The 17,283-nt window shown below is 44.5% G+C and overlaps 1 protein-coding gene across 5 annotated transcripts in view; it reads left to right on the top strand.

The window, feature by feature from the left end:
• LOC135095504 (uncharacterized) overlaps positions 1–17,283 on the top strand; it is a 189,083-nt gene that overhangs the window by 31,894 nt on the left and 139,906 nt on the right. For all 5 annotated transcript variants that reach the window (XM_063996363.1, XM_063996366.1, XM_063996362.1 and 2 more), the window contains exon 2: positions 40–2,444. In XM_063996363.1, the coding sequence (XP_063852433.1) occupies positions 79–2,444 (2,366 nt within the window). In that variant the 5' untranslated portion in view covers positions 40–78. The remainder of the gene's footprint in view (positions 1–39; positions 2,445–17,283) is intronic.

Genomic DNA, 17,283 nt, shown 5'->3' with positions numbered 1-17,283 from the left:
CAGTTGTTTGCTTCACGATACAACTCCACTCCATTACAGGGCAGTGAGTGTGAGGAGCCCTGGTGAGGAAGCACTGCCATGGCCGCCGCCACCGCCGCCGCGACAGTAGATTATTCGCGTCTCAAGCTGCTGTGCATCTTGGAGGGTCCGGGAGCAGCCGTGCTCTCTCACGTTCTGAATTACGGCACAAAGAAGACCGCCTCTGTTACTCTCTTGGACTACCTGATCAACCTCCCATACACCTCGACGGCCAACTACCTCACGCTTAATGGTGAGCAGAAGAGGAGGGCGTTTACCCGCACTGAGAAAAATCAGATGGCTAATGACCCCTTGTGCCAGAGCTTTGATATAATTCTGCTTCATAAGTGCATAAGACTGGCCTGTGAAAATGTTGCAGAACTCAATGATACACGCTGGCAAGATGATAATGTGATGGAGGGCCTTGTCACGAAAATAAAAGCAGAGAGAAATGAATGTGTGCACGAGAGGCCGCAGATGACAGACGAACAACATTTCATGGAAAAAATCAGTGACCTCAAGATCCTCTTCAACAGATCCCTTCAGGCTGTCAAGGACAAGTACGGAGTCTCTGACCCTGAGACTACAAACATCAGAGACAACATAACAAGGCAGATGGAAGATATATTGCAGGCTTTTACTGGAAAAGTCATCTTACAGATGGATTTTAATAAACGCCTCTGTTTCTTTAAGGATGAGTCAGTGAGTCATCTGAGAAAAATTTACAAACAGTTTGAATATTTTGACCCTCTTTCATTCCTCAGTGGATCCCAAGAAGAACGGGTCCACATCCAGCCCATATTTTCAAAACTTATCCTTAAAGAACAACCAAAGAATCTTGATATTGACTGCTTGGATCTGTTAAAAGTTCTAACAACAGAGCCTCAGGGCCCACAGCCCTCGCAGCCTGTCCAGGACCAAAGGCCACGCCTTGCTATAGTGAGCGGCATTGCTGGGAGTGGGAAGACCACCCTGCTCACTTTCATGTTGTCGGAATGGCTCAAAGAAGAGTGTGACCGCCGCATCAAACACCTAGAGGAGTACGACATTGTACTCAGAATACTGTGCCGGGACACAGATGCCGAAGATCTGGAGACATTCCTGGGCCTGGTCCTCCCGTCTAGTCTGTCAGTGTTTAATGAGCCTCTCGTTAACTATTTAAAGCACTGTAAAGTGCTGTTCCTCATCGATGGTCTCGACGAGCTGAATAGCACCACCGAAAAACTCATCAATAATATTCTGAATACAACCAAATATAACAGAAATTTCTTCATTCTTGCTGCCTCACGACCAGAGCGAGTGGACCAGTTCTTGGCCCGCACGCGACAGGACTATAAGCAATCCCAGATAACTATTGAAGGGATTCCTGTCTCTAGGAGGATGGAGTTTGTACTCCAATACTCCACCTCCACAAATCAGGATAGGTTGAGAAAGTTCATGAAAAAGCAAGGCAATATGACCTTGTTTGAGCTTCCCCTCAACCTATTATTCCTGGTAACATTATTTGAAGACAATCCAGATTGTATCACAACAAAAATTACGCAGTCTAGTTTGTACACCCACATCCACGAGTGGTGCACAGAAAAGCTGCACCACAGAATATCCGTGCACCCCACATGGGGAAAGAACGAACTAGAGGAGACCCTCAGGACGAGGATAAAAAGAGTGCTGAAAGAGGTGTACCAACTGGCGCTACAAGGCCTCCTACAGGACAGACTGAGCCTCTCAGATGAGGACACCAAGTGGCTGGCGGATTACTGCAAGAGAGAGGATCTGCCAAGCCACCAAGTCCTGGGAGCCTTCTTCACTCTGCGGTTGTCCATCATCAACAGAATAGTCAAAAGAAAGTACTATACACCACACAAAGGACTACTGGAGTACTTTGCAGCTCGACATATCATGCAGTGCCTTCATGATGAATCCCTCCCAGGACCAGGAGCTATTAGGAGCCTGCTTCAGGGCACTGCTCAGCCACAGACACAGCCTCTAGATCTTCGGAGTCTGCGTAACCTTTTCTGGCACGTGGCGGGTCTCTTAAGCATACAAGAGGCACCAACATGTCCCGAGACCATAAAGGAAGTAATAGACATGCTGTCAGAGACTGGCGCAAAGTGGAATGAATGGCTGTCACTAGTGGAAGACACGGATTATAATGAAAGCTTCCTGCAGGGCATTGCTCACCATGTCACAGAAAATCCTCCTCGTGTCACAGTAAGGATAAGAGACAATACGTTGGCCAGCGCTGCGGCATTGCTTCCCCGTACACCTGCAACAACAATGGAATTATGGCTGGACAACGAAAAAGTGAATGTGGAAAATGTTCGTGCCTTGATTGATCACCAGTGCCATGAATTATCTCTACATCACCATTACAAGCACCCCGGCAACACGTGCGCCTCAGACACCGTGCTGCGCGCCATAGACAGGTAAACACAGGGTTCCAAATGTATGTGTGTGGGTGTGTGTATGTGCCTGGATGTTTATTGTATGTGTGCTAAAGTTGAAAGGTAATCTATAATTTGTTTGAAAGACCAGCCTTCTCCAGAAACATAAGGACCTCCTGTCCCGGGGAGAAGCCCTCTCTCCAATTATCAGAGACATCTGGAAAGTGCAATCCTTATTGCGACAACGGAAAAAATATCGTTCCCGCAGCTCCACCAGATTGGGACACTCCACTGTGTTGCATTGTAAGGGGAACTAAGCAGTCATCACAAAATTATTGGATTTCCTGGGACAGAAAGCAACCATGAGTGAGACTTATGTGACCCAACCGGAGATGGGCCATTGCAGTCTCTGAGCGGCGCTCCTGCACATGGACCTACGCCCATGAACGGAAAGTTACAGAAGTTGTCTCACCCATCTTAGTGGTGGCAACTAAAAGTTCCCATCTGCTCTGCCAACTGGCAAGAACTGCCAACCTTATACTGGAGAATAAGTCATGAAAGGGAATAGGAGTGGAAGGAGCAACACGAGTTGCCGCCTCTTTCTTTAGCCAGCTTATCGACCTTCTTATCCCCCTGAACTCCAACATATGCAGAGACTGTAAAAAGCCACTCAATAATCGATAAAACAAATGAATGAAAGGAAAAAGGATTACCTTTTTCCTTTCATTCATTAACGTCACCACGTAAATTAACGTCACCAGGGTCCATGTTACAGGGAGAGGCGGGGCGTGCGTCCTTATCCTTCGGCGACTATGAAATGACTAAATGAATCTATAATGGTGGGTGGAAAGTAATTGAATGGTAAGGGATGTGGAGCCTGAACGCACCAGGCAAGGTGATCGCTGACAGCTTGCCATCAGGGTCCTCATCAAGAAATGGTTTGCCGCCAGGGTCCCCATCACACGCACGGCGAGTGGCAACGGTGGGTTGAGTCTTGCCACTACATGTTCCCTCCGACATCTCAGTACATTCCAGTGTCTCCCACCACTCAAGTGGAAGGAAAGGGAAGGAGGACTGAATGCATCAGGAAAGTGGGTGGCGACGTCACCAGGGACCATGTGGCCTTTGTTTTGGGCGGGATCGGGAAGTTGAAGGCTATAGGATGGGCCACCACGCGGCCGCCATGCACTAGCCAGGATGGTCAAAGAAGCGTGGGCGGATCTTACCGCCGCCGCTGGCTCCGCCCGGCCATCTCAGGATGGATAAATATATTCCAATGCCCTGCCACTACCCAATGGTCAAGGTCATCATGACTACCCACGCGGTTCCGTTACCTGCGATCCGTCTACCTGGACGAAGCGTCTGTGATGGCGGGAGGAGCAGCGGTCACCTTCACTCACTGACCGCCCGCAGTGTGGGCGAGGTCGCTGACATAATACTTATGATGGATGGTCACCTTATCATTATTATTAGAAAAGTTATGCAGAGGCGATGGGACATTTTATTTTTATTAAGGCAAATACAGCTCATTGATTTATTAGGACAAATACATCTCATTCATTCAAAACACTTGCGAATTGAAGGCGAAAAGATCATCGTCATCGCTGTCAATGACGGGCGTAGTTTTAATAACTCTAGGAATCACCTTCGTACAAGGGGCGGGTTTGGCATTGGTGAGTTTTAGCGTGCTGACATCCTCTGGTGTGTTAGGGGGCATTTTTTTTTTTTTTTTCTATTTTCCTGCGACTTCTTCTTCACCTCCTGGTGTTCATTATCGCCTACAGGCGGCTCATCTGACCGCTGCAGCTGTGATTCAGCAGGCAGCAGGATCAGCGACTCCGGAGATTGCGGCTACGACTGCTGTGATGGTGGATACGGCTGCCGCTGTAGCTGTGGCTGCTGCTGTGACTGCTGCAGCTCCTGTCCTGATGGGCCATCAGGAGGTGAGGTCGCTGGCAGCGGTGACATATCGTCATCGCTAAAGATCAATTTCTTCTTTGCAGGCTCTGACTCCCTCCACATCGACATCCTCATGGTCGCCGCAGCTTCACTTTCTCCCAAAATCGCCCAAATAGATATCAAAGTGGAAAGAGATACGTTCTGTAACTGACAAAAAGAAAAAAAAAAAACGAGAACAGTGGAAAAGTTTTTTTTTTTTTCTTCTCCCTCTTCTTATTCATTGGCAAAGAATGTTGATGTAATTTACAATGGCAAAGTTGCCTGATGACGCACAAGGCAATGGCGTACTTACCCGCGGTCCTCAAAATGAAATGCTTGTCATCTTGTTCCATTCTTGGAGATGAGTCCTCACCGTCTGACTGGGTTGAGAGGCGATGGCAAAGTGACGCTTATCCGTCAGCAATTAGCCCATATTGATCCCTTTCTCCCCCCCCCTCCCCATCTACCTTATTACCGCTTTACAGATGTTATAACATCTCGCTCGGCTGCCAGCTGGGCAAAACGTAAGCATACATTTTACGAAATATTATGTAAGCCGTATGAGTAATTTTTTTTTTTTTTTTTTTTTGTAATTATATAGATATTCATGCTTTTTGAAGGTGGCGTGAATAATGCACATTGCACGTTTTAATGTATGCCAACTCAGTAGAAGGCAAAAGAACATGCAATAAATGCCACACACGAGTGAGTTCAACCACTGAAGTCGATAATTTAATGTGCTAATTTTCATATGTGGACAAGTTTGCATAAAATGATGTAAGACCGCGGAATTGTATTTGGGATGTAAGTTATAGCTATCGTAATAGCCTATGGTCTGACTTTGAAAATTAAGATAAACAGTAATCCAGTGACCCATGGTCTTCGACCCACTCAGTGCATTTAAGATGGAAACGCATGGCTCGCATGTTTTCTGGCAAGATTTATCAGCTCTATTATACGACGGTCATGACAGCCTAAAAAATAAACTCGATCGCCCAAGATGCCTGCTAGACTGGCTTGTATTTCACGTGCATTCATGACGGCTTATGCGCAGACAATGCAGCGAACGTGACAATAATGATCAATTCCTATGACGCCAGTAGTGTCGGCGAAAAACATGATGATGCGGTTGTGATTATGTCCCTTAGCAGATTAATTCTTAGATTCCCTGATTTATCCAGAGGGATGGCATTGTGCACCTCCTCCGTCACAAAGTTAAAGAAACATACTGTCCGATCTTTATTAAAAGCATCAAATGTTAGGGAATTATGCATGTCCAATCCTAGTGACTCAAGAGTCGTGTAAAATAATTTTCATGCGTGATGAGGGAAAGAACTATGAATGTTATAAATGGTCATCCCGTTCACAGTGATATGTACGTACATGTGACAGATCAGCGTGATGAAATTATAAACCATTCTTATCAATTACGCCTTGTAAGGTGTCCATATCAATTATTGCCATGTTCAAATTTTGAGGTATGATTTGCGCGAAAGGTAATTCAGCATCAAAGACGTTTGATTGGTGCTTAACACATACATCTTATTGAGTGTCCTATTGAAAGTGTATTGCATTGGATTTAGAATCAAGGAGTTATTTAACAATTCTAAGGTGGGCAGATGGGACGTGACGTGGTCAAGCCATAACTTAGCCATCTCGAGCTTAAATTTGAAACTGCTGGTGTCCTGGTGTGAATTGAGAATCCATGTTTTCTTAGCCAGTTCTAATCGAATTCTCACATCGACAGAGTCAAGTAGGTAAGCGTCCAGACTAAGTCTTAATATATCCGAAAACAAAGGCTCAGTCATCAAAAGGCCGTGTGTTTTACAATCTTTTATCATTTGTTTCTCGTCTTCATTCCCACCCGTGAAACAGTCTTCATCAAATTTATTGATTATGCCTTTTGATCCATCACAATCGCGGTGGTAGAAGGCGACGCAACCGATAGAATCAATTTTATCCTGAGGGATTGTTGTAATCATTTTAATGAAGGCATGATAGTTGAACAAAGAGGATGACTCCATAAGCTGTTCTGTTCGTTAAAATAACAAGCGCAAGACTTAAACATCGTATTATTCAAGCCACTACTAAAGACGACGTGACCGTCGTCGTCTAGTGGCGAGCCATCTGCCTTCGCCACGCTAACTCGCAATTCTAGAGACAGCGTTGATAGATCCAAAAATTGTCCTGGAATTCCAGGCAGTCTGAATTCAATGTAAGGGTCGTTAATCCCCACATGATTATTAGTATTATCGTCTAAATTAACGGGTAATACGTCCAACTTTCCCCTCGCAGCAACTGACGATTCGATGGTATGCTGGCGATTCATCCGCGGGAAATTCTCACTCTCAGCCGTCAGATAATTGCTCAAGGGAGTGGAGATTGCTCCCCCCTGTACATCCGGCCCATAATGAGTCATCTTCACGACTTAGCTAAATATTGAAGATATCTGCTTTATAGCAAGTCTTTTTTTTCAGTTGCCTGGTCGGCTGTTTTCTCTTTTTTTTTCTGAATCCAACTTTCCTCTTTTTCATTACTCGTCCACGTCGAATTATCCTTTCGCCCACACCCTTCACGGCGGCGACACCTCTATTTCTTAATGATTCGCGAAGTCGTTTCCCCTCTAAAACATCTGATAATAAACCTTTTCCCATTTGGAGCACTTCGGGTGCCACAGTGCTCATGAGAAAAAGTGAATTGCTCTTTTAGCAAAGCCGCTCAACACGGAAAATAGATCGACACCTCTTCTTGAATGGGGTGGAATAAAAACCCAGATGTCGCCTTTGATTTGCATAAAAAGCAAGTCATATTCCGCTCGATTGGGAGGTGTGAACGCTCTCGTCATGATGATCGCCACATCACGAATAAGACGCCGAGCATAATCACCGGCTATTTTTTCTGTCTGATATGCAGTAAGAGTATAATTGATTTACCCCTCCCAAAGTGAATGGGCCAGCCAACTTGATCCACGAGTTGAATCGCAATCGAATCGATAATAGTTTTACTGAGTAATTTATACGCAGTCTTATGAAAATCTTTACCGCCAGCGGATTCCATGCTAATGACTTCTAATAAGTTGACATGCTGACCGCTATATATCGTCGGTGACATACAGTCCGCATTAAATAGTGCGAAATCTATCCCCCAATCCATTCGAGGTGGGAAAGGGGCAGGGTTGAAGGTGGGGTCGTTTTCGGCGTATGAACTTTATAAATTATACTTGGCGTAATAATCAAAGCCCAAGACTTGAGCCATCCTGGATTGTTGTCACATTGTGGGGCATTTCGAAGGACGCGTTCCACCCTTCGCGTTTTTTTCATTATAGTTTAAAAAATTGATCACTCAAAATACCGGTCATACTCAGTCCTTATATTACTTTTTTAATTCTTGGACCAAATCGATATTAATGACGTCAACCATATACCCAGTATCGCCCACCTCTGTGCTCGTTCGAGGTGTGTATGTATGGAGTTTATACATGCGTGTTTCATTGACGTGGGCTATGGCCCAAATCTCAATCCTGCAGGCATAATCACGTGCCACTAGACCCAAGAACTGTTTTGGATAAAAGCAGTTTATCAGACCTACTTCATATTCTTTATTTGAATCAAGATGGATGGGTGGAGTGATTCTGTTTTCAAAGCGATGGGGCTGGTTATGGGAGTAGTGGTCAGTGTTGCCCAGACTTGTCAAATACAGATAATGCTCCACTCCTGCCATGATCAAAATAAATAATAACGACCATCCCAGTTAAGGAATACATTTATACTCGTTTCTTCACACACACATCAAATTTATTTTAAAATTTTACATGATATAGTTTATTCAGGCTTCCTCACCAGAATAGTTTCGACTCCAAAAGATTGAAATCGCTTCGCCAACCCTTCCACCATAGGCAGGTAATTATTCGTCCACTCATCCTGGCAGCGACCTCTGCACCCCATACCTTCCGGGATGATAATCTGCTCCACTCCAGTGTTCGCCATGGCTAGCAGGGTGATCTTTTTCAGGCAATTCTGGAAGTGTTGACATCGGTTTACGCTTGTATCCATCTAGAGTCCTTCCACGTAAAGCAAATCCTCCTATGTCGCAATTGCCTGTCGTGCCTTCTCGTTACCCTCGACAGCCTCACCCCAACCATACTGAGTCACGCAGGCCACCAGATGGAGGAGATTTACGCCTCCTGTGGGAGGGTATTGATACGTCCTGATTCATCTCTCATGTCCGCCATGGCCCGATGAAGCGAGTAGAGTCTCTTTCTAGCTGCATGGGTATTGTCATATGGATAAATCGTTTTGAGGTCCTCCGCAATCCCGCACGATTTGGTGGAGACCGCATTTACCGCGTAAGCAATATAACAGCGACGATCGCGGAACACGCCGTTGGTCAGCTTACCCTCATCTTCATGATTCATCTTGATGACTAATTGGAGGGTAGATCCACACGTCGATCCCTCTGTGCAGGGAGTGAGGGAGGAATGTGACATCGCAGGCCTTTATTTGCACGTATTGGCCGATATTACACCTCTTGCGTAGTAGAATTATTCATTCAAACTGACGCAGGTGTTATTTTTTGCTTTGTTAGTGGGAAGGGATAGGGGGAGTGGGTCGTATTATTTATTAGGGGATGTGGATGATGGGACGAACCTTTTTGACTATAACCCTTATTAATTATCCATCCGTGGGTCTGCACCCCTGACACGCCTAACATGTGCACATCAATGACTCATGCATTATTGATTTACTTACTTGTTTACAGAGTAAGACAGAGCCTTTCATTTTAATATGCTTCCTAGATGTGTCTGATCCCACTGCCTGTCAGTTTACTTCGTTGAGCCGTATTTCTAATGGCGTCGGCGGGGAGTTGTGCCAAGTGAAGTAGCAGTGATAATTATGGACGCTTATTGGCTGAAAGTCTTTTTGCGTCCCCTTTTCCATCGCCGAGTACTCATATGAGATCAAACACACTTACCCCCGAAAATGGTGGAAGTAAGTTACTGGGATCATCCCATGAAATCCCAGGTTTACCTATCAATAATTTGAAGATGGATAAACCGTATTCTCTAAAGGAAGGTGGGACAGCAACTCGAATTAAATCATCCAAACGCGGATTAACAGGCGCGCGTGACGGCGGAGCCGCGGTGAAGGCGGCGGTGGTGGAGGTGACCGGCGGCGGAAGTGGTTTTCTTTTTTTTTCTTGACTTGTTTTGACATAAATTGGTACGGAGCTGCGACGCCGGCCGGTTGAAACGTACACCTCTCGGCAACTGAGACAGGAACTAAACAATATTCTTTCATCTCTGTAGTAAACTTGTTATTGCTCACACGGCTATCGGGAGTAACGCGGCCAATATGCTACCACCTCGTTTGGAGATGAGAATGGTTTTTTTCTTGTACATGGGCGTCTTCTTCAAGGCTACAGTGCGAATATCACTCTTGATTTTTTTCAGGCGGCTAATGATGGTATCGTCGTCCGTCAGGCGTTTCTTCAAAAAGTTGGCGAATATTTCCGAGATGCAATTGACTTCACATTTATTCAAACTCTGCAAGACCTGCTTCCACAATTTAGGGGAGACGTGAGAGAGGAGGAAAACCAAATCCTTGTACTGCAATATCAATGGTTTTTCCTCATTCATATTTCACTAAGTCGTCCGCATCTATCCAGCTGTCAAATTTATTTGGATATCCACGCCAGTGGACGAAATACTTTCTCTTACCTCGCTTGACCTTCGATCTTAATATTTCGACCTGGTAATGTGCCAGAAGAGAGGACTTGATTAATTCTTCCTTACAGAATGCACCGGTCACATACTCACCTGCCAAATCCCTTATGTAATAAATAGGGATTTTATGTAAGTAATCCACACGACTTATCTTAAAAAGCTCCTCAGTATTGTTGACGGTATAACCCTTATTGAAATTAAATTGCGTTCAGGAAGCACGTTGCAAGCGTACAATGTCTCTCACGTCTAATTTATGACTGACAACTTTCTTTCCTCTTGGCTGATTTAAATACATTCGTTTAAATTGCCTCCTGACTTGTGGAGGTCACGGAGGTGGTGAATCTGGGCTGGTGTTTGGTTATCACCCAAACCGCGGTGTGGGGTGTGATTGTATGTGTTTATTAGGGTGGGCAATATACATCAGTGTATTGTTCTGCGTGAGATATTTATATATTTTCGCCTTTATGGTTCGGATGACCCTTTCTGCCAAACTCGCCTTTGTTTTAGCGCAAGTAAATGAAATACAAGGTAATACCTTTCAAAGTTAGATATTTTTTTCACTGCTTGATTATAAAATTTTTACCGATTCCTGATCGGTACAAAGACGCGACACGCCTGTAAAACTTCCCGACTCTAAAATTTTTTTCAGCACTTGCAGGCTACAGCGACTGGATTTACTTGTCAGCATTGCCACTTTCAAGTACCTGCTGAAAACTTACAGACAAAACATGATGTATCGAACGCTGCCATTGTGTCTGTGCAGTTTTGTAAAATCTGCCAAATCACAAGTTAAAATGACGGACGGTTTAGGAGCGAGAATTTTTCGCCGCAGAAAACGTTTCAGTGTTGGCTTGTAAAGGGTATACTCGTAAGTGCGGACGCTCTGCAGAAATGCCCTCACATCGCAGAGTGTTAGATTCTTATCTCTTTTCTTTCCCTCTGTAGAGTGCTTGCACACCTCCTAAAGCCGCAGGATTCGTTATATCCCGATAAAGTTCATCCATAGCAGATAGACTTTCTCACAGGGCGGCTTCTTCACAATATTCGTACACAGTTGAATTTCTTCGAGTGTGTTCAGGGATAAATTGCACAACAAATAACCGTGATCTCGTCTAAGCACGACATTTTTATAAATTTCAACAAAGTGTTTGGCGCGCTCCTTTCCATAAAGTTGCCTGCCCAGACATTCGACTTGATAAATATCTCTCTGTTTTTCATAAGAATGTAACGCGAGGCATTTAAAGTTATCGTTCTAGCATATTTTCCGTGGAGAAAGACATTCTGCGCTATCATTATAACAAATTTTTATGTCTGCCTTTGGTAAAGGCCTCTGCTTATCGTTTGAGAATTGCCAGCCGTGAGGAAATTATCATCTAATATCAAGAGTGTGTGCGCTTGCGGAACAGCATATGGATTGTCATCCATCACAGAATCAATAATTTTCTCATGCACTTCGACCTTATCTTGAAATGCGGAATTTTGCTGCCGCGAATGCGATGAGTTGCCACACATAATAATTCTGTTAAATCCATGCTGATATTTCTCTATAATTTTATTGTAGAGGTGTGTTTTGTATAATCTGTATAACCTGCGATAATTATGCGAGCAGGATATCTGAAGAGATTCAGCATCTAAATGTCTTGTCCATGTTAAGTTCAGAGGGGTACTAAAACACACTACGATATGTTTACAGTATTTATTGCTTAACCTTTATTTACATGGTCATGTAGGTAACAGCATAACTAGCCTACCAGCTGCATCCTAATCCCTGCCCTCTAATTATGGATCGTGGATCTCTCCCGACTCACGCCTCTTCCTCAACCCTCTCTTCCTTCTCCTTAGCCTAAGTACAAATGTTCTTACATTACCTCCTCCTCCTCTTCTTCCTTCTCCTCCTTCTCCTCCTCCTCCTCCTCCTCCTCCTCCTCCTCCTCCTCCTCCTTCTCCTCCTCCTCTTCCTCCTCCTTAAGCCACGTGGTCAGTACAAATGTTCTTACATTACATGAACGGCAGCTGCTAGCAGCCTTGGTCTCTCTCCACCCCTTAATTATGATGTTAATAATGTCATGGAAAGTCCCTCCCAATCACGTCACAACCCACTCACATTAACCCATCCTCTTCCTCCTCTTCCTTAGCCTACGTGGTCAGTGCAAATGTTTTTTTACATTACATGAAGGGCAGCTGCTGCCAGCGGCGTCCTCTCTTTCTCTACCCCTTAATTATGATGTGAATAATGTCGTGGAAAGTCTCTCCCGATCACGCCACAGTCCACTCATTAACCCTCCTCTTCCTTCCCCTCCTCCTCCTCCTCCTCCTCCTCCTCCTCCTCCTCCTCCTCCTCCTCCTCCCCTTCCTCCTCCTCCTCCTCCTCATCCACCACCACTTCATCACCAACCTCATCCTCCACAACTCCTTCCCACTGATCATTGTCGGGGTGATAATACGCCCTTGAGGTATAGCCATCAACGTGAAAGCGCTTGTTGTCAAAATGTGACAACATACGCTTTCGCATGCAAGTGGTACAAATTTGTCCTTTCACATTCCTGATATTATAGCAATCCACCAACCCACATGCGACATTATTAAGTGTTTCCCTATACTGCTGATGCAATATATTTTACTGATGGTGAGTTGGAATGCCTTTACCTCAAGATACTTGCTTGTCATCTTCCAACAGCAGCGAATACATCTTTGGCTTTAATATGATCGCCTCTTTGATGAGTGTGGATCCGGTATCAGATTTCGGCAAGCTTAGTTGACCCTTCCACTCCCCATTAAAACGGGTGATCTGAAACAAAGTTACTGGTGTCGAGAAAATTTGCCATGGGTCCATGTTTCAGTTCATCATTTAAGTTTGTAAGTATGTCTAGACTGAATAATTAGCTTTGATGACACGATACCAAAAGTTGTACATGTACTTCTTTGCCACTTCTAAAATATGGTAACCCAAGTAATTTGGCTGCCTGATTTTAATCGTCTTCTAACTGTTGATGCCTGTGACTCAGTCCTCGCCTAATTGGTATAGCCTTTTAAAGGATGGATTTCTTACATACTTCAGGAAAGACTTTCTTTTTGTCACTAATATCTGTTGGAGATCATACTTCACTTCAGATAACATGGATCTACCATAGACTGCATTTGACATCAGTTTGCAAATGCGATTTTTAATGGCACATGTCTCATTTTTACGCTGAGTAACGTTCCTTTCTATGAAAGGTTTCAGGTATGGAGCCTGTCTGAAGATATATATAGCATGGACACATTGTATTTCCAGTCCAAGTGAGAGTAAAAGTTGCAGCAATTCCAGACTGATGAGATGATCTTTCAGTCCCTTATGACTGCCCACGAGTTTATTATTTTTTTCCCCAGTTTACGACCCTCAGCTTCTAACAGTCTTTTACTGTACGGCGAGATGTCATCTTCTGTAATATTCATATGTGCGAGGCACAGAGGGAACTCGTCCGGGGCCGGCCCACATCGGGGGAAACGTCGCAGGTGTCCAAATTCAGGCAGTAACCGACGTCGCCATCTGTCGCGTGATTCTGGACGCCAACTTCAAAAAAATCATCCATCTCTGACTGAGAAAGTTTTTTGACATTACCCATAGGCAGAGGGGAACACATAACGTTTGCATATAATGAATTATAGTCCAGATAGAACACATAGGTGCCGGGACCGCTGTCAGGTTCGTGGCTTGACTGCAGGTGAGGTCTGATGCAAGTTACAAAGCCTCCTCATACATTTCTTTTGATGAGGTGACACATGTTAGGGTCGTAAGGTGGGTCAAGTTGAACGCCTGTCGACTTTAAAAAAGCGTCATAAGCATAAGACAGTGACACGTAATGTGTCACGTCCATTCCATAAAACTCATGCAGGTATGATCTATATTTGAGATATTTCTCGGCTAATAATCCCACATCAATCTCACAATATAGTCTTATGTAATCACAAGTGCGAAAGGACGCCATACTCCACACGCTTTGAGCGTGTTCATATTCTCCAGGTGACAGAGCCTTCTCCTTGAGCGTGTCATAAAATGCTTTGCGAGGCAGCAATTGCTGATCTTCTAAGCAGCCAATGTCAGTGATGTACTCATAACAAAGAAACTGTTTTTTTGAGCGCAAATTACATGTCTTACATCCTCGGGGAGGTAATTCACCATCTGGGCGTAACGCGTGTCATAGCCCGCCTGCACGTGACTCTGAGCAAGATGTCCGAGGCTGGCGTTCATAATGGAAAGCGTGTCTTGAAACTGCAATTCCTTAATCCTTACTTTCAATAAATGCAATTCTGACTTGGCAAGGATGTCCACATGCAACTCTGGTAACTGAAGGTCTTTTATGATTAAGGAGACGTCAAAGCTCATATTATGCGCCAGAGAGATGAGGTTGCATCGCGCGCACAATGCCTCCTTGTAATTATTTTGCAGTAATGAGTGGTCGTGATGTTTATAAGGGGGGTTTTTCACATTAAAGGGTTGACAGCAGAGCTCGCAGTGGAGCTGACGTTTGAACTGGACTTCATCCTCCGCCGTCATACTAATTGAATAGCTAACTACACTTTCCTTGATGATTCGCCAAGCTTCGGATACGCTATCAATGAAATTATTCACGGGATCCTCGCTGAAATAACTTCTTTTTTCCACGACATCCCCATACCTATTGATGATGAGATACGAGTAGCCAATTGGTTCATGTTCATGTTCACACTCCTATTCTCCTTAGGTTTTATCATAGTTTCAAAATAAAAAAAATGCTAAATAGGCAGGCTGATAGGTGTAGGCAAAATTTTTTAATTTTACTTTTTCAGTATCACCTGGAAAGAGAAGAGTTTGAATGAAGTCACAATGACACTTATGATCGCTCAAATTGACAGACTTGGGAACTGAGCTGAAACATATTTTGCAAAACTGATAGTCCCTCTAGGGTGGGAGGGCTTTTCATCAATTTCCGTTACAGCTTCTCCACGTCTTTAATGAGAGCCATGTTTCGCCCACCTAGTAAAAGGAGTGGGATTACAGTTTTATACTTGCGCAAGCCTTTTCTTGATAATGTTAAACAGTACATCTCACCGCTTTTGGTCAGTGTATAAACATCCAGAGACTGGCTATTTAACCTTTCTAACTGACTCAAGTTCTCCCAAGTCACAGGACTCTACTTTTCCGTGCGTCTCTCCGCCATGCCGTCTCCGTAATATTTTTGGAACTCTTTTCCAAGGTACACCTCGGGCGTGAAGTCTGAATGCCACCAAACACTGAATAACGCGGGACGAATGTCTGCCATCAGGATTGAACATTTCATTCCCACCTGAAAAAATTCTCTACTCTTAAAATGATAAAACCAGATCCTTCAGTCTCACCGGTAAAGCTTCCCAACCGAGTGTTCAGCTGATGGATCCATAAATGAACAAGGGCAGGCATATCTTGATAGGTGATCAGACGTGCTCAAAAAGCAATATGAATGACTCGATGTTCATCCTCGCCTAAGGTAGAGAATTTAACTAGTAACAGAGAAATGTGTGAAAATATTTTCAGGGTGGGGGTGAATGGCAAGGCATGTGATGTGAAATATGATTTAGTTTCCCGTATAAAGAACTCCCTGTATTCGGTAAGTAGACCGAGTGGATCTCTGCTTACATGATCAGGTATGTCATATTGATGTCTGGTGAAGCTCCTCATAAAATTTTCCCTCGAATCAATTAAGCACGGTTCTTCCGGCGGCCTGCGCTCATCGTGGTCTGCTTCCGCTCATGGCGTGTCTGGGGAAAAAAAATAATAGCAGCGACAGTTTTTATTACTATTATTATTATTATTATTATTATTATTATTATTATTATTATTAAATTGACATTTACCTTGTGTAGGTAGCGGGGGACTTGAAGTCTCGGAAGAATTTAATACATTCTCCGATAATCCACTCGGCCCCGGCAGTGGTGAGTCTTAAAAAAATAAAAAAAAGAATATTAGCAGTAGTAGTATATAGTATAGTATAGTATAGTATAGTATAGTAGTAGTGGCAGTGGTACTGTATTTATTGATTTATTATTTGTAATAGATTTTTTTTTTCTCACCTCTTCCCCTACCTCCACGTGGGATGTTGGTTTGTGACGCTTGCCGACGTGTGTGTTCTACGTCACCGCTCTGCTCAATCAAGTGTACAGGAAGATGTACTCACCGCTCAAACTTGTAAAGACTGACAGTCATTTCATCTTTATTATTATACTTTCTCGCCAAAATAAGTAATAATGCTTACCAGAAGAATCAGAATCTCCAACGTCGCAGGTGTGTTCTTGTGGAGGATGTGGAAACAGAACACCACACCACTCGCATAAATCACACTGGTTTTCCACACATCAGGGGCAGGGTGGTTTAGTGTACCATCTCCCACACACTTCACATAAAAGCCGTGTCTCTGCTGTCCTACAGTGAACACCTATTTTTTTTTTTTTTTTCTATAACAGTCAACAGGGTCACTGCCGAGGACGAGGAGACTCCTAACTCTGCCAGGGGAGGAGGGGAGCGGTTTCCTCCTCTGCGGAGTGTACCAGAGGCGGGGAGCAGGCTGTTCCCTTGCTGGGACCAGACACGGTAGCTGTTTGCTCGCGTAGTGAGCCACCTGTGTTGACTGCTGCTACTACCGCCGTCATTGTACCCAAGGAGGGTTCTGCCCGTCAGGGAAGTGTTGCCCTACTACCTGCCAAGTAAAGAGTGGACTGCAAGGAAGTAGAGGGTCAGGCAGTGTTTGCAGACAGTAACAGTACTTTGTATAGCCGGCAGAGAGAGGAGGACAAGAGGTTTTAAGCTCCAGTTTGTAATGCCATCCGCATTTAAGGAAGCACATGTGAAGGTAGCACATAGCGGCCTGTGGTTGGCCGTTTTGGAGTCAGGTTGACTAGGGAGCAGTTGAGGCGATTTTGGTGTCTAGGTGTGGCCACGTTTGTTGAGTGTAACCGCGTTGGTCGGGTTGGTAAGCCTGATAACCTCTTGTATGGGGCCCCTCTCCCTCGTGTTATGGCCGGTATTACTTCCCCTGGTGTGGGGATTGTGAGAGACGTTACTAGCCTGATCCGTCATTCTCTGTGAGTTGTGATGATGTAACTGACGTGAGCGTCACGACGCAGCGACGAGAGGCAGCGCTGAGTGAGGCTTCTGGTGATGATTTCCTTGCTACTCAGAAAGCACCCACGGTGTTGCTGGGGGGCTTTGTGTGGCCAAGTTGCTGT

This window comes from Scylla paramamosain, chromosome 49 (genome assembly GCF_035594125.1).
Source record: "Scylla paramamosain isolate STU-SP2022 chromosome 49, ASM3559412v1, whole genome shotgun sequence".
Lineage (NCBI taxonomy): Eukaryota > Metazoa > Arthropoda > Malacostraca > Decapoda > Portunidae > Scylla > Scylla paramamosain.
Note: the sequence above shows the minus strand (reverse complement) of the source record. Positions and strands in the feature narration are given on the sequence as shown.